At 39.8% G+C, this 25,655-nt stretch overlaps 1 protein-coding gene across 8 annotated transcripts in view; it reads right to left on the bottom strand.

The window, feature by feature from the left end:
• The window catches only part of LOC105190868 (diacylglycerol kinase theta), a 37,030-nt gene extending 16,619 nt beyond the window's left edge, over positions 1-20,411 (bottom strand). For 3 of the 8 annotated variants that reach the window (XM_025301122.1, XM_011153856.3, XM_011153858.3), the window contains exons 1-5: positions 18,606-19,719; positions 14,153-14,232; positions 13,343-13,445; positions 12,960-13,180; positions 8,172-8,343 (exon numbers count right to left, since the gene is read on the bottom strand). In XM_025301122.1, the coding sequence (XP_025156907.1) occupies positions 8,172-8,343; positions 12,960-13,180; positions 13,343-13,445; positions 14,153-14,232; positions 18,606-18,741 (712 nt within the window). In that variant the 5' untranslated portion in view covers positions 18,742-19,719. Of the gene's footprint in view, positions 1-8,171; positions 8,344-12,959; positions 13,181-13,342; positions 13,446-14,152; positions 14,233-18,605; positions 19,721-20,028 lie in introns of those variants that run through there. The other 5 variants (XM_025301104.1, XM_025301098.1, XM_025301108.1 and 2 more) reach the window with 5 other exon arrangements.
• Between the last annotated feature and the right edge of the window lie 5,244 nt (positions 20,412-25,655).

The raw sequence follows: 25,655 nt of genomic DNA, 5'->3' as shown, positions 1-25,655 counted from the left end.
AAGGTGCTAAGACAAGATATAAATCGGACATAAGACGATTAGAAATATATATATATATATACAGGGTGTCCCATTTTAAAGGACTCACTCAAGTATCTCAGAAACACTGCGTTAAATCGAAAAATACTTAAGACAAAAGTTGTTTGGCTTGAAGGGGGACATAAGGCAGCGATAGCATTTTGTTTATAGATGGCTCCATTTTCGAGATATTTACTGATTATCAACTTTCTTAAATGAAAATCCAAATTTTTTATTATATCATCTTTTTACACCAATTAATTTGAACAACTTTTGTCTGAAACATTTTTTTATTTGCTTAATATATTGTGAGATATTTAAGGAGAACTTGATAACTTTTCCAACATTTACCTTACGATATCTCGCTAACTATTCCTCGAAAGAAAAAATAGTATTAGACTTTTTAATTTATTTACTATCAAGAATATACTACTATAATAGTGACCTAACTTTTCTTAATTTAATAATTTTGAAATTTCCAAAGGTCGATAGGTATCCCCATTTCCGGGAGGAAATGATTCTTTTTTGGCTCAAATTTCGACATTTTCGAATCAGATAATCACGATGTTATTGTTACAAACCCAAACGTTTACCAACTGAATATTATTGCTAGATATCAAAATTAAAAAATAAAGCTTTTTGCAGACATTAGAGGTTAGAAAATTACATAGTACAGCAATTGACCGCCAGATGGACCAAATTAATTTACACACCTAATATATAGCTACGGCCAATGGATGACAATATGTGAATCCATCTTTATTGGTCCTCACTAAATCCAGCATAAAACAAAAATGCATAGAAATTAAATACAATTAAGTTTAATTTTATAAAAATTAAAAAGTAACGATTAAAGTAACGGATATTTTGTTACTCGTTACAAAAAAATGTATCACTGTTATTTTTTCGTTACTGACACAAAAAAGTAACGGCGTTACCTAATCATTACTCAAAAAAATAACGATACTAGTAACGGCGTTACAAATAACGCGTTACTTCACAACCCTGCCTCAATATAACTAGAGTATAACATATGTTATATTATATATTACTCCTATGTTATATAACAGTTATATTCTGTGTTTGCTGGGTAAGTTTTCATATATATGATATATATCATATATATGATTTAGTGATAATTAATTGAATCGCGAGTTTTAGAATCGTGAATGTTGTCGATCCTACGTTTATTAAATAGTGCAGTCATATTTTATGTCATACAAAATGAAAATATATAATTAATCTCTATATGTGAATAATATATATTGTACATACATGGAAGGCTGAGAGTACGAGAAATTGCAAATAAAAAATACTTGTATTTGTGCAAAATATTGGATCGTGAAGTTCTGTAAAACAATGTTTGTGTAAAACAATTTGTCGTGATTTTGGCTATTAATAATGTAAGGGTTTTGTTATGATGATAAAGTACTCTTTTAACAAGATCGCGAGAAATGAAGAAAAACAGAAAAGAAAACGTTTATTAGCGTACAATGTTTCAGCCGACGTGATCACTTGTCTGTCTCATAAGCATTGTTCATCTGCTAGCCGTGTACATGAAGTTAACCCCACCATTTTTGAAAATTATATTTTTGAAAATTGTTCCAAGTTGTTCTAACTTTGTACCACATCATTCCAAAGCGATATTATTTTATTGCGAACAGTCCTCAAATAAAACGAGAAAAACTGTTTTTTAGCTGCCTCCCCCCTTTTTTAAATCGAATATTTTTTATCGTCACAGATTATTCTAGTTGTTTCAAACATTGTTCCAGAAGAACAATTCCGTAAGTCGAACCATAAGACCAGAACATTTTAAAAATGTTCGACATATAAATACTCTCCGATCAAGAGTAAACATATCCTTCCTTTCATGTTCCAATCGAGAGCTTTCTGTTCTGAGTTGTTCTAGGCCTAAATAACATAGTTTTGTAATATAAATCTCCTATCATCTACGGTTCTCACAAAATTCAAGAAAATCGATTTTTTAATGGTCACCATCGAAAGTAAACACATCTTTTCTTTTGTATCCCAATCGACAGCTTTTTGTTCTGAGTTGTTTTAGGTCTAGATAACATAGTTCTATAGTATAAATCTCGTATCATCTACGGTTCTCACAAAATTTGAGAAAATTTATTTTTTAACAGCACCATCAAAAGTAAACACACATTTTCTTTCGTGTCCCAATCGACAGCTTTTTTGTTCTGAGTTGTTCTAGATAACATAGTTCTGTAGTATAAAACTCGTATCATCTACGGTTTCCACAAAATTCGAGAAAATCCATTTTTTAACGGTCACCGTCAAAAGCGTAGATGATACGAAATTTATACTACAAAACTATGTTATCTAGGCCTAGAACAACTCAAAACAAAAAGCTGTTGATTGGAACATGAGAGGAAAGCTATATTTACTCTTGACAATGCTGTTAAAAAATCGATTTTCTCGAATTTTGTGAGAACCGTAGATGATACGAGATTTATATTACAGAACTATGTTATTTAAGCCTAGAACAACTCAAAACAAAAAGCTGTCGATTGGAACATAAAAGGAAGGGTATGTTTACTCTTGATCGAGGAGTATTTCGAACATTTTTTTAATTTGCTGGGTTTATGCTTCGACTTACGGAATTGTTTTTCTGGAACAATGTTTGGAACAACTAGAACAATCTGTAACGATAAAGAAATGTTCGATTTTTGAAAAAGAGGGGACCAGCTAAAAAACAGTTTTTCTCGCTTCATTTGAGAACTGTTTGCAATAAAATAATATCGCTTTGGAACAATGTGGTACAAAGTTAGAACAACCTGGAACAACTTTTAAAAGTATAATTGTCAAAAAAAGTGGGGCTAACTTCATGTACACGCTCTAGCCTCTTATATTCGCCTTGCATGAAAAACAAGAAAACTTTTCGCTTTTCTCGCTTCAACCATGACATGTTTATTGCTGTCTTTCTGCGCTTCATTGCTTACAAAATTTTTTAAAGAAACGACAATACTTAAATTTAATCCTATACTCGGCCATTCGGTATCTGACCTTAGATAACACATCGATCAATAAGTTCCGGGACTAACCAACAAATGGCGTCTCTAATAACAAATCCATACCATTCTCAGTTAGTACCAACCTTTAGAAGTTACGTGTCAAATTTTCATGACATTCCGACTTTGTGCCATTGAATTACAATGGTTTCAGTGACGCTACACCGTGTCACAAGTCGATGGTAACGATAGCCAAATTGCATGAATTGAAATTCGAATTGCTTCCGCACCCACCGTATTCTCCAGATTTGGCCCCCAGCGATTATTGGCTGTTCGCAAACCTCATAAAAAAGATGCTCCAGGGAAAGAGATTTGGCTCCAATGAAGAAGTGATTGCCGAAACTAACGCCTATTTTGAAACCAAAGATCGTTCTATACGGCTGGCATAAAAAAGTTAGGAAAGCGTTGGAATGAATGTGTCGCTCTTGAAGGAGACTATGTTGACGAATAAAGAAGAATTTTGGCAAACAAATGTTGTTTTAGTAGTTAGTCCCAGGACTTATTGATCGATATATTATCATCATCCGAATTGACGTTTTCTGGTAGAGGTTTTTTTCTAAAAATTGACCCACGGTTTCATATGATCAACGGCCACTGAAGTTGTTCGCGGGCTTTCTCTTTCGCTTAGTCTCTCCACGATATAACGATCGTTGCATAATACTCGTTTGATTCTCGTAAAAAGTCCTAGATATCTTGTACAGAGCTTAAGCCGTCTGCCTTTGTGTTCGTTGTATAGCTAGTACGTCTCCTTCGTTGTATATACTCAATGGTTTTCTCTTTTTATTATAATTCCATCTATTTTCCGCTTGGATTTTCTGGATTACGTTGCGTCCTCTTCTCATAAGTGCTTCTCTTGAAAAATGATAGCGTTTTCTGCTTCCAACATCTTTCGAATTTGAGGATCTTCTCGAAGTCTCATTCTTGTTTCGAATAAGAAATGGAATGGCGTCATTCCCGTACTTCTGGTAGGGACATGACTCAGATACTGTTGTGTACGTGCAACATGTTTATGCCATTGCATTGGCTGAAGCGCTGATAGCTTGGTCAGTAACGCAATGTACGATTAACTCGTTCGATCTGTCCGTTTCCTCATGGCGTGCCAGTAGTGATTAAAACGTACTCAATGCCCTCATCGTTGCAATAAGATTTAAAGTTGTGAGATGTAAATGCTGAACCTTGGTCTGAGATTATCCGCCTAGGATTTCCAAAAACGGCTGATTGTTTCATTAAATGGTTTAGAACTTTTATTGTCCCAGTATTTTTCGTTGGATAAAGCCATGTAAATTTCGTAAAGGCATCCACTACCGCGAATATATATTGATATCTCTTCTACGTTGATATGGGCATAGGCCCAAGATAATCTATGTGATGAGTATCCAACAAGGCTTCTTTGTCGATTAGATGCAACAGTCCTTCCTAGTTACCTGTCTTCTTCATCGCCATAATATACGTGAGACAATTTTGAATTATCTTTTCGACTTTTAAGCGCATATTTTTGAATCAGAAATCAGGCTTTAAAAATTGCTCCGTCTTAACACACGCGAAGTGGCCACGTGAATCCGTCGGATTACCAAGTTCTGCATTAACTTCGGTACAACAATTGGAATTTATCCATCGACCTCTTTGCATACTGGCCTGTTGACAATTATATATCCATTTGATTGGTTCTCTTCTACCTGCTTCCTGATATTTTTCAGTTCTTCGTTGGTTAGCTGATTTTAACAAAGCTGTCCCTGAGGACTATCCTCACATTCTTCTATTAACATAGCGGTAGGTAATGAATGTCGACTTAACGCGTCTATATGTCTCATACTATTTCCAGGATGATATACGATTAAGTGCTAGGAATCTTCAAGAAAGAATATCCATTGTGTCACCTATACACAAATGTCCTTTTTCTTCATAGTTTGCGTGAATACTTTGCAAACAGTGACTGTATAGTAAATGTATTCCAATTAAATACACCCTAAACTTTTTCAAGGCTTGGACAATAGTTAAAACTTCTAGTCTAGAACTATTGTATTTCGTTTCTGTAGGAGTAATCTCACCGCTCGCGTAGTATAGGATGAAGCATATGATCTTCGCTATCGCGTTGTAACAATATTGCACCAAATCCCAAGGCCGAAACGTCGGTGTGTAGTTCAGTCTCTACAATTAGACAATACAAGCGTAAAATAAGCTTTTCACTAAGAATCGTTTTTAGTTGATCGAAAGCACCTTTCTGTTCCTCTACAAAATTAAATCTCAGTCTTTTAATAACTCTGTTAGCGGTCATGCTATACGCACATATAATGGGATATAAACTTATGAAAGTAGTTTAGCCTAAACCTGTTAGGCCTAAAAAGCTTTGTACTGAGCGCACCGTCATCGGTCGTCGGTTTCGGAAAATGTTTTACAGCATTAGTTTTTTCATCAGACGGCGTGACTTTTTCACTTTCTATAATATGTTCAAGATATTCTACTTTTGACTTCAACATTTGACATTTTTTCCAGTTAAACAATAACCCGTGTTCGCTCGCCATTTTTAATAACTTAAGCCGTGATAATCCGTCTTGTAAATCTATCGAAGGTATGATCAAGTCATCCATATAAAACGCGATAATTCCTCTTATGGTCAAGTCATGAAAAACTGCATTAATATATTTTTGGAAATACGCCGAAGAATTGCAAAACCCAAATAGCATTTTCAAAAACTCACAATATCCGTTCGAAACAACAAAAACAGTGTACTTACGACTATTTTCACCCACCGCTACATGAAAAAATCCGTTTTCTAAATCTAAAATACTATATATCTTAGTTCCTTGTAAAAAATCCAACTGATCTTCGATTAAAGGATATTTATTTTTGATTATCTTTTCATTTAACCTTCGATAATCCACACATATTCTCGTCTTGCCGTTCTTCTTTTTCACCAATACTATTGGATTTCATAGTCAGAGCACGACGGTTGTATTATTTTTTCTTTAAGCCATACGCGAATTTGTGAGTCTACTAATTCTTTTTCCGCGACTGATAATCTACTCTCCTTAAGAGTAACTGGAATATCATCTTTTACAACTATATTTATCTGAACATTCACGTCTTTCTCTTTCTTAGGTTTATACTTTTTTATTAGATATCCTACTTCTTCTTTTATTTTTTCATCTTTTTATGAGACAATTCTATCATCATATCATCTTGTACTGCATCAATTTTATAGACTTCAGGTACTTCTATGGATTCGTCTATAATTTTAAACATATTTCCAACACCTTTTCTTATGTGCACATTAACGTTATTAAAAAATCAATCCCGATAAGCATATCGCGTAGAATCGTTCCGTTACTAATAACATGTATCACAATATCATAAATTTCTTGGTCGAGCTTTATTCGCATGTTACTTAACGTGGTATTTTCCCCTGAACCCGCGAAATTGTATCTTATGATTACCAAGAACGGGTAATCCGGTTTGTTTGTACTGATCGTTACACATTAAGGGGGGAACCCCCTTTATTGCCCGTCATCTTTAGCTTGCGTCCTCTAAGCTCTTCTTTTAGTTGAGCCACAGTCATCTCGTCGACTCGTCATGTATCGTCTTCATTATTATTTCGTCGTTCGTCACCCATTGTAATGTCTCCTTCTTCTTTTCCTTTCCAATTTCTTCACCTTGGTCTTGCTCTTACTCTCGATCTCTATCCCGGAGGAACCCTCAGTTGTAAGGGTTTGTTAAGGTGGTACAACAAAATCGCGAGAAGTAAAAAAAACAGGAAAGGAAATGTTTATTAACGTACAATCTTTCAGTCGACGTGATCGCTTGTCTGTCTCATGAGCGTAGCTCATCTGCTGTAGTCTTCTATATTTGCTTTGCATGAAAAATAAGAAAACGCGCTTTTCTCGCTTCAACCACGCTGTCTATCGCTGTCTCCCTGCGCTTCATCGTTTACAAACTTGTTTAAAGAAATAATAATACTTAAATTTAATCCTACAATAATGAACAATGAAAGGAAGATGTACAACTTCAATTTTATGATACAATGAAACGATGAAAATTTTAGGCGATAATCCCTCAAGATATAAATGGGACTTTTCTTGTCTGACATTGAAAAAGTTAACGTTGCATGCCTCGAAAAGAAGGAAGAACATGTATGCGTTTGCAAATTGACGATATTTATACACGCGTAGAAATACATATTCAAGTAATATCATGCAGAACTTTATAATCCAGAAATGGGTTATATCTTTATAGTATCAACTATCTCTACTAGCATATGAAAGAGAGAAAGAGAAAAACGTTTCATATATATTATACATTCTTTTAGATTTTAATACAATGTACAACATTTTTTTTACTATAAATTATCAGTGCATATATGTGTACGTGTACATGTGCTATGCATAGTAAAAATAGATATCAAATTTCATACGTGTGTAACTTATATATTTAATACCTAGTGTAGAAATAATTAATGTGTATCAATGAGTGGATATACTGTGCTTGAAAAAGAAGAAACGAAATACAGAGTAAAACAATGTCATAAAGCGCCAATCAATCGTGGAATTTACTATGCGCAAGTAAAAACGCAATAATCAATGAAATATTTATTTGAACGAAGCAGCTAAGAAAGCTTTCAATGTAACATCTTATCGCCATTATTTGTTATCTGAGTTTCATCAGTGTATCGATATTGCTTGTAGAAATATAGGCTCATCTTCCAGTTCGAAAACAGCTCATTTTTCCGCGCGTTATATACACGAAGCGCAAACAAAATCATAAACGACCACGTGTGTACCTACAATAACCGCATGCATTGGTAATTGTCAATGCGAGCATCCACTTTACGCATTTTGACACAGACTTCAAACAAGTTTCATATGTACAGCATTGATGTATTTATACAGCTACAATATCAAGTGCCTATTATTTCGTTAGAATGGGAAGAGATTTCTGTTATTTTAGCCTATCAATTAGCTCAAACTATTCTCTTGTGAATAAGAGCTGCTTCATTGACCAAAGTATATTTGTGTTGATTAACAAAATATTAAAGTGCTTCGCGGCACGTAATGAAGCGCAATTCCTCATTCCATTATTCTAATTACCTGTTAACACGCACATCATAATTACACGACAGACACTTACGACAAGAATACTCACGCGCCAGCACTTCTTTACGACGCACTTGAACACCGATGATGGCTTCCATGGGAACTTCGGTGCGCGGAATACTAACTGCATGTGGTGGCAGGTAAATTGGCTCCAAATTACCGAAAGTGCATTCTTGAGGAATATTCTTGTAACAATACGCGTGTAACTAAGAGAGACCATAAACCATATTTATAGTTAAATTGACTGTCCCAAGAACAGAGAAAGAGAGAGAGAGAGAGAGAGAGAGAGAGAGGGAGAGGGAGAGAGAAAAAATCTATGCAAGATATGCTAACATAATATAATTCTAGATACTAAATTAATGATAATGTTAATGCCTCAATTTAATTCTATTAACAAAAAGCTGGTCGTGGAAATAAGAGCAAAATCAATTTAATAAGACTGGGACATAACAAGCACACGCTGCGTATGTGCCATTTAACTTTATGTCATTATCTCTCAATCTCTTTTATTCTCCCCTCTTGCACTCTTTCTACATCATTTATCTTTTATTTCCTCATTTTCTCATTAACATTCTTTATTTACTTTCATTCTGTTTGCTCGTTCTGTTCCAATCTTTCCTCATTTTTCTTCTTCTCTATCATTCGCTTTCAATTTTCCTTGTTCTTTATTATTCTTTGCCATTTCATCTCCTTAGAAATTTCTCTCTTTCTCTGTGTCTTTCATCCCTTCTTCCAAATTTTGTTTAGCCTTTCGTATTTTCTCATTCTCCTCAAATTTCTTCTTATCTATTCTCATTTTCTCTTATTCTCTCACATTCTCTTTCTACCCTATTTTTATTCTTCCCTCATACTTATTCTTCTTTCCAAATCTTTCTCATCCTATCATATTTTATATTTTTACTTACTACTTTCTCTATCATTTTTTAACTCTTCACATTCTTTAACATATCCCTGCGTTCTTTCTTAATCCCTTTTAATTTTCTCCCTTTGCTTTCAGTCTTTCTCACTTTTTATTGTTCTCTTTCATTCTTTCATTTTGATTCTCATTTTCTTTTACTTCTCTTCAATTCTCATTACTTCCTCCCACTTCTTTTTCGTGTTCTTTCATGTTCTCTTATTCTCTTATTCATGTTTTTCATTTTCCTTCTAATTCTCTCTTAATTTTTTCTCAATTTTTCACGTTCTATTTTAACTTTTCTAATTCACTGTTCTAATTCTTCTTGTTTTCCCGTTCTTTTTCTAATTTTTATTCTTTTATTCATTTTTATCTTGATCTTATTCTAATTCAACTTTTCTCATTCTCTATTATCCCGTTTTATTTTCATTCGTTTTTTAATCTCTCTCATTACGATTTATTTTAGTTACTCTTTCTCATTCCTTTTTATTTTCTTTTGTTGAATTATATATTTTTTCTTTTTTAATTCTCTTTTACACACTGGTTTTTTATTTTTTTTTTTTTAGAATCTTTATTGTTTCTTATTCTCTATTAATCTCTTATTTTGTATTCCTTCTTTGAACATATTCTCTCTTCTTATTTCTCATTCTTCCTTATTCTTTCTCATTTTTCCTTATTATTTCTCAATCTCTTTTATTTTCTCATCTGTTCATATTGAATTTCCTTCTCACTCCCTCTTTCCTTTTTGTCTTGCAACACATACTTATTCTCTTATTTCCTTTCATTCTCTTATTCCTTTCATTCTCACTTGTTTTCTCTAACTCATTAATTGTATTTAACAGAGAAAATTACTTTGCAACGATTAAATTCATTATTGAATCTGATTGATATCGTGCTCTTAATCTCGGCTGAATCTAAGAATATACTCTGGATTTATCAATTTTACAACAGCTTTCTTTACGTAACGCCATTGTCATTCTCTCTCATTAGCTCTCATAATTTTCTATTTTTATCATTCACTTTTAATTCTACTTTTAATCTTCCTTGATATCTTCTCTCTATTCTCTCTTCTTGTTTTGTTTTTTTAATTTATCTTTTTTTCTCCATCACTTTATTTTGTCGTCGTGACATATATACATGTGAAAATTAAAAGATATACAGAGTATCCCACGGAAAGGTGCTGAAACTAAACGATTGGTTCTCGCCTTCATGACTTCAGAAAGAATCTTACGGTTAACGGTCGTCCACCTGAGGGTCTGCAATTTTATTCTGGCTGTGGTAGAAGCAAGTCCGTATGTGTTAAAATAAATAATCTAACGACGAAAGAAAAGATCTATCTTATCGATATGTTTCTTTTCCAGAGGAAAAATCTATAGCAGTGCTTATAGGGAATTTCGTACTAAATACGGGACATATAAAGTTATGAGCGAAAACAGACTGAGAAGGTTAGAATTCATTATTTGTTTTAAACTTATGTATTACACTCCATTTTTGGACAATAAATCTGCATTAAAATAATTTCTTATGTTATTTTTATCAGAATTATCGATAATTTTATGCAATGTGGAACTCTTCAAGACCGTAAACATGATATGTCAGATGCTGCCAGATTTAGTAATAGCTATTAGAAAGGTCGTCAGCGACATTGAAAACATGTTAGAAAAAGTTTTTACAAGTAAAAGAATTTTCGTAAAAGAATTGAATTTTATACAAATTCAGATTGTACACACTTTGAAAATATTTATCATTAGCTTACTTGATTATTAATATTACTTTCATCAGTAAAATAAACTAATGTACAAACATTTTGCTAAATTTTATTTACAGCCATTAGAAACTGCAGACTTTCCTCTTTCCAACGCAATTTTTGTTTTTTCAATAACTGCATACATTTAAAAATGACAGCTGATTCGTTTCCCATGGAATACCCTGTATATATACAGTCATGAACAAAATTAAATGGACACTGCATAAATTTTGGCAAACCTCTGTTTCATTCCAACATTATAAATAAATTTTAAATTTTGAACGTAAAATATTTTTGTTGACATGAAGGAACATTAATTTAGTATATATAATTGTAAAAACAGTGTTTCTGTAACTGTTTACATATATTTATTTATATGGTTAACATTTAGACCTTGGACAAAATTAAGTGGACAAACAGAAAATTTTATATTCAAAGTGGAATAATATAAACAAACATTGAGCTTTACCTAATATGTGATGTTATTGTGTCCTGAGTGTACCATTGATCCTTGTATCAGTACAATCAAAGTTAATAAACAGACATGTCTAAGTAAAGGAAAGAATTTTCCGTTTATCTGCGAAAACTTAATTATTTCAAACTGCAAAAATAAGCTAAGTTATCGTAAAATAGCCGAAAAATATAAAGTTTCGAAAAGCGCAGTTCATAAAATTTATACAAAATATTTACAACATAATACTGTCGAAAATGTACATGGTCGGGGATGGAGACGTAACACAAGTGCATACGATGACAGAAGAATTGTGAGAGAAGCTCAACGTAACCCATCGACGACGTCACGAAACATTGTTGAACAACTACTATTAAACATATCTTCAAGAACTGTGAGACGAAGATTAAAAGAGGTGGGTTTAAAAAGTTGTGTAAGTAGACGTAAACCATATATTAATAAAATGCATAAAAAGAAACGTTTAGCTTTTGCAAAAAAAATATGTAAATAAGCTATCGTCATTTTGGAAACGAATAATATGGAGCGATGAAAGTAAATTTGAATTATTGAATAAAAAAGAAAAGCACACGTGCGGAGGAAACCGAATGAAGCTCTAAAGAAGTAATATGTTGTACCAACAGTCAAGTATGGAGGAGGTGCAATAATAATATGGGCTTGTTTTTCGTGGTATGGGATTGGAAATTTAGTAGCTATATAGATGGAATCATGAATGCTGATAAATCAATTGACATTTTAAATGAAAACTTAGAAGAATCAATTCTAAAAATGAATCCCACTAGGGAATGGATGTTTCAGCAAGACAATGATTCGAAGTACACAGCAAAGAAAACGAAACAATTTTTCCAGAATTGTAAAACAAAAGTTCTTGAATGGCCTCCATTTAAAGTCCGGACCTTAACCCAATCGAAAATTTATGGAGTTTACTGGATGCAGAGATTCGATTAGAAAAACGCAATAATAAAGAAGAGTTGTTAAATGAATTGCAACTAAAATTTCAAAGAATTGATAAACATTATCTGGAAAAGGTTAAAAGTATGCCGCGACGTTTACAAGCAATAATAAAAGCAAAAGGCTACAATACAAAGTATTAATACTTACTTTGTATAAAGTGTTCGCTTAATTTTGACCATGTGCAGTTTTATGTTATTATCATTAATCAATAAAAATTCTAATATATTATTTGTTACAATTGGTTTTTCTTTATATTTTGTCAAATTATATTTCGTTAATTTAAATAAGCAATAGAGGTTTGATTGTTTGACATTATTAGTTAAATTAAATTAACCTTTTGTTATTTATGATACCTGTCCACTTAATTTTGTCCACGACTGTATATCCATTTTATAATTTCCGTATATTCTTCCCTAAATTTTAATATTTAAATTGTCAAAATTCAAACTCGACATGATCATATTGTTTTTAATATAGATTTAAATTGTTCTAAATGTATAAAATATACATATATTAATTATCGCTTATCGTTTTCTTGGTTTTGACACCTTTCCGTCAGCATTATAGTAAATTTGTCCATAGATAACTTCCAATTCTTAAAATTCACGATCCTTGCGATGACAGTCGCTTATGACACATTGTAAGCTTGTACAGCATACGTCGAGAGAACTAACCGGCATCGTGAGAAAGAGGCAACGATAAACTTGGATATCTTCAAAAAGACTCAACATGCTTTCTTTAACTAAGAAATATTTACCGTCATGCCGCACCACTCGCATCGAAATCCGGAGAGGCACTCGGCAGAACAGCAACCCTTCTTGCATACAGCACATTTCGAGCTGCTTGGAAGGTTGCCTTCCCGCCAATGGTGAGTGTGTCTTACCGCTGCTAGATCCTTCCCAAGAAAGTACGTAGCGTTCTCTTTGCAGTCTGCCAATGCGAAGTCTTGGCATTCTATGTGCACGAAGTACTCGCATACTACGGTAAACGAATGATTCCTCGTTTTACAACAGATATTTACATGACAGGTTTTACATAAGAAAAAATTCCATGACATATTAGGTTTAGAGACATGATGCAAACATTTTTAATTATGAAGCATAACGATGCCAAGTTAGTTATGCACAAACGTTGTCTTACTTTCGCAATGTATGGATAGATTATCATCCAATCGTTTTCGACAGACGTTGCAGAATTTCCTTTTCTGATGTACTTGTTCAGACCAGCAATGTGCAACAGGATTCTACAATAATATAGGAGAACTGTTACATATTCGCTGCATGTTGTGATAATATACATGTACTTTGTAATTATGTAAAATAAGCTACCGCAACAGTTGAGCAAGTAATACTGTTGTTCTCGAACATCACAGTTAGAAGAAGAAATTAACGTGAGTGACACAATTCTACAATTTTTCGATAAATTTGAAATCTCATAGAGAGGTACAATCACGAGCATAAACACTTAATACAATTTTATTTGTCGTTGATTGTGAAAACAAAATGTTGTTACCGAAGCAATGGCCGCGTTCAGCAGAAAAAGCTGCTTACTAAGCGCTTAATGATTATCATTCCTGATTGGTTCATTCCCCTAGATTTGTTAAAGATCTAAAAGAATACTCCAATCATAGATAATAATCACTAAGCGCTTAGTAAGCAGCTTTCTCTGCTGAACGCGGCCAATGACGCATGACGCTATGTCAAAAGCAAGTTGTATTACAAGAACGCTTCTTGCAATTCGTAGAATTCAGCGTGTAATTTTTGATACAACATTATACGCTATTGATTTGAAAACGATATATTTTTCTCGCAATTCACAGTTGATGTATGCCCTGACATTCCTCAGTTCAGCAGTTACACGATTCTCAGTCTTACACGCACACGCATAGGGTCGAAAATCGCATAAATAACTCTGGCTATAATGGTACACATGACGCAGTGTGTACCTTACCTTGATCAGGCTTGCCGCGATACTGGAGCAGGGAGAGACGACGGCCTTGAGACAGCGGTCGTGCACCACGAAGTTACACACTACAACAGAAAAGGAATGAACTTCCGAGGCACTGAGAAATGCACACGGGAGAGACCGTGTGAGGTTGTATCGTACAGAGAAATATGAAATAACATTACCGACCAAGCAGTGATGCACTTCGCAATATAAATCAATATCATCCACTCGTGACGTAATTTATAACAAGATCTGACCTTTTCGCGATGTGGGCAGAAACGCCGAGAATCGTACGTGATTTAGCAAAAATTGTTAGTCTTCCGGCTCGATACCTCCAACGTCAATCGTGCTCGCAGGTGTTTATTCAGCGGTTGATGAGATTTCTGTGTGGAGGCTAAGGTGAAGTTTCTCCTAAATAGTGATTCCTAAACAATCGTCGCGTATGAAGTCACGCGTTTCTTCGATTCGTTCACGAACGAACATGCTCTTTCGCGAATAATGCGCTTCATCCACTTTTGAAAGTATTTGACGAATTCTCTGAAGAAGTTCAATAGCCTGAGATATTTTTATATCACTGGCGTGAAAATGGAGAAATCCGAGATGGCATACATTTTCGCATATTTTCTGCGAAGGCAATAATGATCGAGCAGCCTCGCCGCGCTCTTGTGGCGCTAATCAGGCAAGATGTGGGAAATTTGTCGCATCGACGCGCAGGTGTATCCCGAAATAGTATTATGCATCCGCCTCGTTAAGAAGACGCCATCGGCCAACACCATCGACGATCGACCGTCGTGTCACGAATGTCGAGTTAACTTTAACTCTTCGAGTGGGTAGTTTATAAATCGAAAAGAAATATTTGTCATCATCACGAGAAAGGGAATCCGTCAGCGAGAAGCGCTGGAAGACGCTCAGAGTTCGCACGGTGGACGAATGTAGAAAAAAGCGGAAAAATCTATCAGTTCTTTCGCAAGGAACATTGCCTCGGCGATGTTGATTTCGCGTCTATATATTTCTAACAGGTTGCCGGAGAAAACGCGAGCGACAGGTAGATGCTGTATAATCTCGACTCGAGCAAGGCTGAACGTTGATCCTTTGTAGAGCTGCGTTTGAAAACACAACTCTGTGCAGATATGTATACCATATAAATATGGAAATCACGTTTTCCACGTAATATTCCTCTATCATCGGCAGCATTTGTCGATCAGCTCTAATCGCCACACAGCACGTCGACAGAGCGTTGCCTCGCGTTTGTCGCGGAAGAGTTCATTCGTGGCCATTATTAAGGCATTCATCACGTTCTTTACAATCGGATGATTAAAAGACACGACACTTCATCTCGACGAGCCTGGTCATGCATCTCTTATGCAGCGGAAAAGTGTGTTTCCCGTAGGTTGCCAAAAAGCAAACCGTCGCACAACGGGCCACATCACAAAATTCATCGAGGGAAAGTGTTGCAACCTCTAATCATTCTCCGACTGTACACGTGTACGTGTGTATCACACATTTCCGGCTTACTAAAAATAACTTCTTGTCTTTGAGAGGTGGACTAGCACCGCAGCTAGCGCGACTACAGCTTTTTTCTCCTGAAATTTTTTCCCGCAGCATGCGCGGCTATTAATAAGTGCAAGAGCCTCGTATTTTTTTGGGAGGGGAAATAAAAGATAACCTAATAAAACACTGTCCGCAGTATGGACATGCTTTTTAATTGGCAGCATCGATATGTGACGACACAACCGCATATAACCCGCGTGATCGTTTATCCAGTGAACTCTGTATAATATACCGGAGTGAGAGCCTTCAAGGAGACAAGTGGATGCTGCTTAAATCGCTATCAGCTTTGTCGCTAGCATCTTCAATACTTGAAATAAAACAGATGCATAGCAAGATATTTCAACGAAAGAAAGAAAAGAATCAAGTATAAAAGAAGCACGGCTGAAACGAGCGGACTTAATATTTTGCTATAGTTCGATATCTCTCGAAGGCTCACTCCAATATACTATAGAGCTCGCTGCGTTTATCCGATAAATATCAGACCTTCGACCACCATATATCGTACAGATGCGTACATAACGCAAGCATCAAGGAATTATAGCATCAAGGAATTAATTTTTATTCATAAAAATTACTCGACGTAGGAACTTCTGTCCGTGAAAGGACTCGCACAGACTCTCTCTCTCAAGACGGCCGAGACTCTCGTCGGACGATAGAAGCATCGCTCGCGTATCAAAAGATTCGTTCTGGGCTAGGACAAGCGGAGTCTACCTGAACCTGAACCTGAACATTCGCTGAACGTTTCACTCGCGTTGAGTAAACCTTCAGCGAGAGAGAGAGAGAGAGAGAGAATTTACTAAATCTACTTACATCCCTAGAAATATTTGTACACTACTTTCACAATCTCATCCTCTGCGGAGGATTCGATATAGTCGCCAATATCGCGCTTGATATATTTTAAACGGGTTGTTCCTTTTTTTCAGTGATATTGAAACGATCAGGATCACCAGTGTGCGATTGACGACTAACTTGCTCTACCAAAATAGGATCAAATCTCTCAAGCGATTTTTAGAGGTTATATTGCCACGGTACAGAGTGGTCTTGCTCTCAAGATAAAAAGCACGAGCAGGTTGAGACGTATGAGAACTGTATCGTACACGAAAAGGAGGAAGTTGGGTAAATTAGCATGACAATAGAGGAATCAAACGCGTTCGACTTGACGGGGGACACAATTTCCGGTTTCTTAAGACCGAATTCGACCCTCCGAAATTTTATTTTATCAATCATCGGTAGGACGTAGCGATATATGCTGATTCAACTCGTTAGCATCTTTTTATCTTTATTATCTGTATCACTTTCCTTATCTCCCTACTATCCCTATTATCGTTGCAGTGGGTGGTTGATTTCCTCCTATAGACAAGGATGATGAGGATAACGGTGGTGGGGGTGATGATTGCGATGGCTGTTGTAGCAATGATGATAAATATCTACATATTTTCGGCTCTCATATACTCTTATTATCATCATTGCTACAACAACCATTGCAATTATCACCCCCACCGTCATCCTCATCATCCTCGTCTATAGGAGAAAATCAACCACCCGCTGCAACGATTATCTACAATTTCATGTTATTTTCGTGGGCTCACCCGAGAGCGCTGAATAAATAACGCTCCCTCTCTCTCTCTCTCTCTCTCTCTCTCTCTCTCTCTCTCTCTCTCACGCGCGCGCGCGCGCGATCGAACGTTCCAATATATCCTAAAAAGAATGCAGAGCGGAACATGGCTCATTCGGTACGCGGCGTTACAACGAAGCTTCTTTACGCCTATTTGCCTGTCAGCGAGCTCTCACACTTGCCCCCACCTCGAGACAACCCTCTTTGCCACCGGACACCACCGCCGCTACCGCGGAGTGCCCGCACCCCTCTTCGCCATTCGGGCAACCTTATCCGTAGTCTTCTCAGCCGTACTACCCCACCCCTCGCGATCAATGCTCGTGAAAATGTAGGCGCATGTTCGCACTCGCGCCCTCTGCGCGCAATCCACGTACATCGTCGTCGTCGCCACTGCCTCCACCTCCTCCTTCACCCCTCTGCCAGCCGTCACCCCTGATGTTTTCTCTCCGTGCGAATCTCCCCCCCCCTCCGACTCTCACGCTCTATTACCACGGTTGGCGCATGTTGTTCGTTCATCACGAATGGGCGCCAGCGCGCAGAGAATATCGCAACCCCGCGAAGTACTCAAGGAGGAAACAAACGCACCCCTGTTCAGCAGCCAACCCTCCGCGAGCCTAAGTCACCCTGCCATTCATCGAATGGGCGAATCGCTAGCGGTCGATCGCTGATAATCTCGTCCTGTTTACCGCACGAGGGACTCTCCAAGCGCGCGATTATCGCTCCGTTACCGAGCGCGGTCGCGACTATCGATCGACGGTGTGTGTGTGTGTGTGTATGTGTGTGTGTATGGGTCTTGTCGGAAGCGCTCTCGCTTGAAATTTTAACGAGCGCGCCTTTCCGCGACGATCGACATCTTTCCGTCGCTCCCTCCTCTTTGATCTCGTTTTTCCGCCATCAGTTGTTTTTCCCTTTCCGCAACGGCAATCACGCGATAGGATAGACGATAATAGACCTAGGGAGCAACGGAGGCTCGTGGGGTAACTCGCTGTGAAAACGGACGTGCAGAGAGCGAGACTCTCAGGAGCTCACGAGTGCCCCCCGAAGAGCACGCTCTCGCGCTGTTCGCTCGGAGCTTTTTGCGCACACTCCAGCATGGACAAGACGACAATCGAGAGATACGTGCGCTACTCCCTGCGGAGATGTATCTAGAAAAGCTACTGCCGCTGCTGCTCTGGTCTCTCCCCCCTCTCTCTCTCTCTTTCTCTCTCATTCTCACTTCTCTTAACTACGCTCGTATTTGGCATCGCTCGAGCGACATGTTCGCCGCGTCGCTCGCAGAATAAGCCTTACCCTCGCAGATGTACCCCTGCTGTATCAGGCCCCAGAGCATGTCCGTGCAGCTGTGGCAGTACGTTGGTTTGTGAAATGTCTTCTTACTGAAGCTGTGCCCATGGCTGGCTGGAGTCTCGGCCGAGACCGACGCCATATTCCCCGTTCTACCGCGGAACCGCTCACGCCAGATTTTCACTGTGAATATTTACCGCACAGGTTGCGCCGCGCGATGACAACATAATTACACGCCGGCCACTACGTGATCTCGGTACCATACGACGCATGCATAATTGCGCTGCCGTTGCAGCTGCTGCGGTTGCGATAGTAATAGCAGTGGTCTTCGAGACTTGTTGTTCTCTCCGCCGTTCTTTCTCCTCGTCGTCCTCCTCGTCGTCGATGATGGCACACTACTACTCGCGTCGTACCGTCGTCGTCGTCTCGGTACTCGGCGCGTCTTAACGTCGTCGTCGTCGTCCTCGTGCCTAACACGCATTATTTCTCGGGCTGCGCCACTCGGTTCGACCTGCCGACGCGACCAACGCAGCCACGATCGCGCGCGTCAGAAGATGCTCCTCGCCGCTCGTCTTCCTAGTCCTCCTCGTCGCGCTCGCTAGCCGCGCGACTCTCCGCCGAACCACCACTACCGATTGCCACCACTCGCTGCTGTTGCTCTTGCTGCTCGCGGCCACTGCCGCGAGCATCACCGTGTTCTCCGTAGCCGCTTCCGCCGCTGAGCTCGCTTTTGTCCTCCTCGTTGTCGCTGTTGTCGTCGTCCTCGTCCTCGTCCTTGTCCTCGCAAGCAGTCCTGCTCGCCCCGTTCGCGGTACGTCGACGCCAATGCGTGCGTGCACGGTGTTGTCGTGTTCTCGCATCCGAACTGACGATCCAACTGAACTCCGCCGAGTGGCCGCACTGACATCAGCCCCTTTTCGTCACCGCCACCGGTGACCAGTGGCGGCGATTGCGCCTGCTGCCCTAGCGGCCTAAGTGGGGCGTCATGTGGGGGACCGCTGTGCCGAGCTGCCGAGCCGAAACGAGCGGCGAGAGAGCAAATCGCCCTCCACCGCCCTCTTCCGAGAGAGCCGCGCAAGGGCGTGCTCTCTTGCTCTCGCTCTCTTCCGTCTCTCACTCCTTCCCCTTTCTCTCTTTTCGCTCTCTCTCTCTCTCTCTCTCTCACTCTCTCTCTCTCTCTCTCTCTCGCTCTCTCGCACTCTCCCTTCACGTATGACGAAGCGTACGACGAGGTCTCATCGTTGTAGGTCGACACCGACCGGCCGTTTTCATCCTCCTCAGCTGTGGCCACGAGGATCAATGCAAGAGACACTCGAGTCAGGGATGTTGGAGAGACAAAGAGAGAGAGAGAGAGAGAGAGAGAGAGAGACAGAGAGAGAGAGACACAGAGAGAAAGAGAGAGAGGGAGAAAGAGAAACAGAAGGCTTACTTTCTCCGGCAGGCTTTCGCGCCGACGGTAGCCCCACGATGTCCTCTTCCTCGTAGCTAGCTCGTAGCACGACTCGTCTGTCACATCCACCGAATTCCCGGTGACATCATCCTGGGGGGCCGAGCTCGCGATGTTCGTCGGCGACACCCCGAGTGAACGACTCGCGGCGAGACGTCGCTTCGCGCGGCTGATACGAACCGTCCACGCGAATTCTCCGGTTGGTTTCCCGTGGTCGGCTCTGCTATGTCTTCTTGCAAGCACACGAGGATGCCATCATTCGTGTCCAGGTGTGTACGGTCGTCGATGTTCCGGCACGCGACGGCGAAAGAGACAGGGAGAGAGGGACAGAGACAGAGAAAAAGAGAGAGAAAGAGAAATAGAACGCGCGCGCGCGCGCGCGCGTACCGCTGGGTCTCTTCTTGCCGTGCGATGGTGTTCGACAACGGACGACGAGCGCGTCTCCCTCGAGAAAGAACGTCCTCCACCGTAGTCCCGACCTCCGGTATCTTTCTTTATTCCTCAGTGTCTCTCTCTCTCCCCCTTTCCCGCTTTCTCGCGTTACCCGCTCCCGCTCGTCCGCTTGTTCCTTCGGCGCGCGTTCCTTCGTCACCTTCGTGAAGTCAGTGAGCGATCGTCGCGGCGATGGTACACGTACGACGATGGCGATGGCGTCGGACGACGTCAGTGACGGCGAGGCGATATGCGGCGCGCGCTACGACGTCGACGTCGCAGCGTCTCGCTCTCTCTCTCTCTCTCTCTCTCTCTCTCTCTCTCTCTCTCTCTCTCTCTCTCTCTCTCTCTCTCTCTCTCTCTCTCTCTCTCTCTCTCTGTCTCTCTCTCTCTCGCTCTCCTCGCCGCTCCCGCGCGCCGACGCAGCGCGGCCCCGTCGATCTGCTCTTCGTCGTGGGCGCCGTCAAGTGCCGCTGCGGCAGCCTCCGCTGACGTCGTCGTCGACGACGACGTCGTTGAGCACGAGCCTCGCTCTCGTCGGTCTAAATCGAGGGGGACTCGAGTCCGCAGCGCGCTCGCGATCTGCGATTCATGCTTTCGCCTTCTCCGACCGCTGAGCGGGCCTCTCTCTCTCTCTCTCTCTCTCTCTCTCTCTCTCTCTCTCTCTCTCTCTCTCTCTCTCTCTCCCTCTCTCTCTCTCTCTCTTTTTCTCTCTCTTTCTCTCTCTCTATCTATCTATCTATCTATCTATCTATCTATCTCTCTATCTATCTGTCTCTTTCTCTCTTTCTGAAACTTCGCGCGTCTTCTCGCGTCCCGCTGCTCCTAAAAGACGTCGCGGAGCGAGCCGCAAACTCGCGCGTTCCATTTCATCGGCGCGCCTACCGCCTCCGTTGGCTCCTCCTCGATAATAGACGCGCGGCCTATTATCATCTGCGACGACCGTCGTCGCATTGTACATCGCGCCGCACGCCCGTGATACACGTCCGGGATATGCGCGATTGGCGACGCTTACAATGAGCCGCGCGTGAATCGGGGGAGAACCGCGCTGCACGCGCGTGGTGGAGCGAGAGAGAGCGAGTGAGATGGTGAGGGGAGAGGGAAGGAAGAGAGAACGCTTCGCAGGATTTTTCAATAACGGAAACGAGGGGGTGGCACGCATTTTCATCTCTGTTACGTCCGTTGTATTCATTAAACCGTCCGCCGCACATGCCTATATTGACGAACATTATAAAGTTATATCTCGCAACGCGCGTACTATTGTGCGATCGGGCGTGAATGAAACGGGTTTAAATTTCAATACGGCCGGCGTGTGCACGCTAAATGTATCAAACGCCGTTATTATAAACCGCCGCGTTGTGATCGCGACGGATCCTAGGCGATGCGTCGCCAAGAGACTGCATATTATATTGAGTTCTTCGTATTTTCTTTTTTCTTTTTCGAGACGTCCGCGCGCAAGGTGAGCGTCCCAATTAGTGACGGTGGCCCAATTGGCGACGATCGCTCTCGTTTCCTTTAGTAAGCCGGCTAGTCCAAAACGTATGTCCTCACTCTGGATTTGATGTGTTACCGGTTGTAGCAGGTTTCAAATTAAACGAAGTCGCGGTAGATCCTGGGATATCAAGTTCAGATTCAGGAACACAGCCCGTCAATGAGAAGAAACTAAACCATCACATCGTTAAATGGTACTAGTCATTTCTGTGAGAGAGAATATTACAAATTAAAATCTTTCTATGAATTACAAAAATGTGACACAAAGTATGAAATGTGGCACAAAGATTTCTGTCATTAATAACTCGATAATTATTGCGAATCTCGCAAAACGATATAGGACTTTTATGTTTGTTTTAAACCGATCTACCTTCACACTTGGCAACTAATTACCGGACACTCTGTATATTATAATGGCAATATACCATGTATAATATATCCAACTTAAATAATTAGTATGGCTGAAAATTTTAGGACTGGTGTTAGTTTATTGAAGAATAAATGTATGTACAAAAAGTGTGCCGTGCCGAGGTACTAAACCTATTTAGTTAGGACTGATGTAATAGAAACGATGTAAGTGGCATTATCTGTATGGCAAACGAAAACATATAGTCCAAAGTCTTCTAAATAGAAATTGCATCAATTTTCGTTGAGTTCTCACCAAAATACTACATTTTGTGTGTCGTGTGTTATTTGTGTTTGTCATGAAATTGTATTAGGTAAATCCGAAAGTTTCGTCCGTCTAACGACAAGTAGCTATAGCTAGAACTGTCGTTAACCTCTAATGTCTAAACAAAGCTTAATAGTTTGTTTTCACATCTGTCAATAACATTCAGTACATAAAAGTATACGTTTGCATCAATAACATTGTTTTTCACTGCATCGAAAATGTCGAAAATTGAGCCAAATAAGCGTCATTTGCGCGAAGTGTTAATCTTTTGCTTCAATTGGAAGAAAACTGCAGCTGAAGATCATCGAATGCTTGTAGAAATTTATGGTGATAAGGCTCCTTCCGATAAAACATGCAGAGAATAGTTTCGATGCTTTAAAATTGGCGATTCTGATATAGAGGACAAAAAACGTTCTGGACGGCCAAGAGTATTCGAAGATGAAAAACTGCAGGCATTAGTGGACGAAGACCCATGTCAAACACAAAAGCAACTTGCAGAAGCATTAAATTGTGCTCAATCTGTCATTTTCGACCGTTTTAAAGCCTTAGGAAAGGTTTACAAGGAAAGAAAATGGGTCCCATATGAACTGAAGCCAAGAGACATTGAAAGGCGAAAAACCACCTGCGAAATTCTGCTTGCTAGGCAACAAAGAAAAGGGTTTTTACATCGTATCATCACTGGGGATAAAAAATGGATTTATTTTGACAACCTGTAACATCGAAAAAGTATTTGCGACCCCGGCCAACCCTCAACATCGATGCCAAAACGGAATATCCACGGAAAGAAGGCAATGTTCTATATTTGGTGGGGTCAAAAGGGTGTGCTGTACCATGAGCTGTTGAAAAGTGGTCAAACAGTCACAGGAGATCTCTACAGAGAACAAATGATCGATCCGTTTGAGCTGAGCATTACACGAAAAACGACTAGAATATGAAACGAAACAGCATAAAGTGATTTTGCTTCATGACAACGCTCGGCCTCACGTCACAAAATCTGTCAAGGAAACGTTAGAAGCACTTCGCTGGGAAGTGTTATTCCATGCGGCTTATTCACCAGACTGTGCCCCTTCCGACTACCACTTGTTTCGGTCGATGGCACACGCACTTGCTGAGGAATACTTCAATTCTTATGAAAATGTCGAAAAATGGGTCTCTGACTGGATAGCCTCCAAAGATGAGTCATTCTTTCGCCGCGGAATTCGCTTGCTGACCGAAAGATGGAAAAAAGTCATCGCTAACAATGGATAATACTTTGATTGATGTACGTTTTCATTTTGTTTCTTAAATAAAGCCATACGTTTTGCAAGGAAACAGACGGAACTTTCCGATTGACCTAATACTTCATGGAACAAAGATGTGCGAACAGATTTTGTTTTAAAAATGGTAAAACTGCTGCCGAAATTTATCAAATGATGTAGAACGCATAATGGTGAGAAGTATTTGCTTCGGTCGGATATGTTTTTGTTGTTTGGTAAATTTCAAGACGATAGAGAGAGTATTCAGGTTGACGAGAGGATGAAGTGTCAGTGATGATCGCGCATCAGCTGAACTAAGGCGAACATCGAAGCTACCCGCGCTTTACTGAAAGACGACCATTGGTTGACAATCAGATTGTTCGCGAATTAAACATCGATAAAGAAAGTGTCCGTACGATCATCAACGAGGATTTGAGAAAAAGGAAGTTGTGTACACATTATGTTCCGCGCGCGCTGACAGCGAAAGGAGAAGCGCGTGGCTGCTTGTCAGGATCTTCTTCAAATGCGAGAAAACGATTCAGAGTTTTTTAATAAAATCATCACAGGCGACGAATCTTGGCGCTTCTTCTACGATCCAGGAACGGAAGGGCAGAGCGCGGAGTAGGTTGGTCTCGCCGAAGGCAAAGAAAATTCGCTTCCAAAAATCAAGAGCGAAGACAATGTTGGTGGCTTTTCTTGAATTTAGAGGAAACATTCACAAGGAATTCGTTCTTGAAGAACGAACAGTGAATGCAGCGTTCTACGTGGGTGTAATGATCAGAGCTGTGTTTAAAAACATCACTCTTTAGTGGTTTTAGTGGGAAGGTAGTAGAGGAATAATGTGCTCTCGAGTATCGAATGTCGCTGAACGCTTCCCAAGTAATATTTAATTTAAAATGGAGGAACATCGACGAATCATTTTGGCTGTAACTGCTGCAATAGCTAGAAATAATTTGTTATGATCTTTTATCGAAAGATCTCTATGGAAAGTAGTATTGACGATTTGATACATCGTTGAAGTTTGGAGTGTTCTTCGAGCGAAAATTGAAAATAGCCTTTATTTAAAAAAAACCACTTCATATAAATGTAAATGCATATAAAAGATAAATTTGTGTTAAATATGACATGACATTATAAGAAAGTTGTTCTTCCCGAAAATTACGCACATATAATCATTCATACAGATTATAATTATTTCCGGCACTCACATCGCTCTGTGCCAAAAACTGACAATACATTCTCACTCTCTGGCATGTGGGAAAATAGAAAAAAATTAGTTCAACAGCAATATCGTCCCGGAACACTATCGCTCTCCCCGAAAATTGTGTGCATACCACCATACTCAGACAGTTTATAATTATTTCCGGCACACACAGTGTTCTGTGCCAAAAACTGACAATGCATTTTCATTCTCTGGCATGTGGGAAAACAGAAAAAAATTAGTTTAATTGCAATTTCGTCCTGAGACATTTTCGTTCTCGTCGTATTCCGGAACGAAAGAGTTCCGGACGCGATTGCTGTTAAACAATTTTTGTTCTCTTGTCCCACATGCCAGAGAGTGAAAATGCATTATCAGTTTTTGACACAGAGCGCTGCTGAAAGTAATTATAATCTGTTTGAGTGTGGTGGTATGCACACAATTTTCAGGGAAAACGGAAGTGTTCCGGAACGATATTGCTGTTAAATTAATCTTTTTCTACTTTCCCACATGCCAGGGAGTGAAAATGCACTGTCAGTTTTTGGCACAGAGCACTGTGAGTGCCAGAAATAATTATAATATG

The sequence above is a fragment of the Harpegnathos saltator genome, unplaced genomic scaffold, assembly GCF_003227715.2.
Source record: "Harpegnathos saltator strain DR-91 unplaced genomic scaffold, Hsal_v8.6 scaffold111, whole genome shotgun sequence".
Classification (NCBI taxonomy): Eukaryota; Metazoa; Arthropoda; class Insecta; order Hymenoptera; family Formicidae; genus Harpegnathos; species Harpegnathos saltator.
The sequence above is the reverse complement of the archived record's forward strand: the minus strand, read 5'-3'. Positions and strand labels throughout refer to the sequence as shown.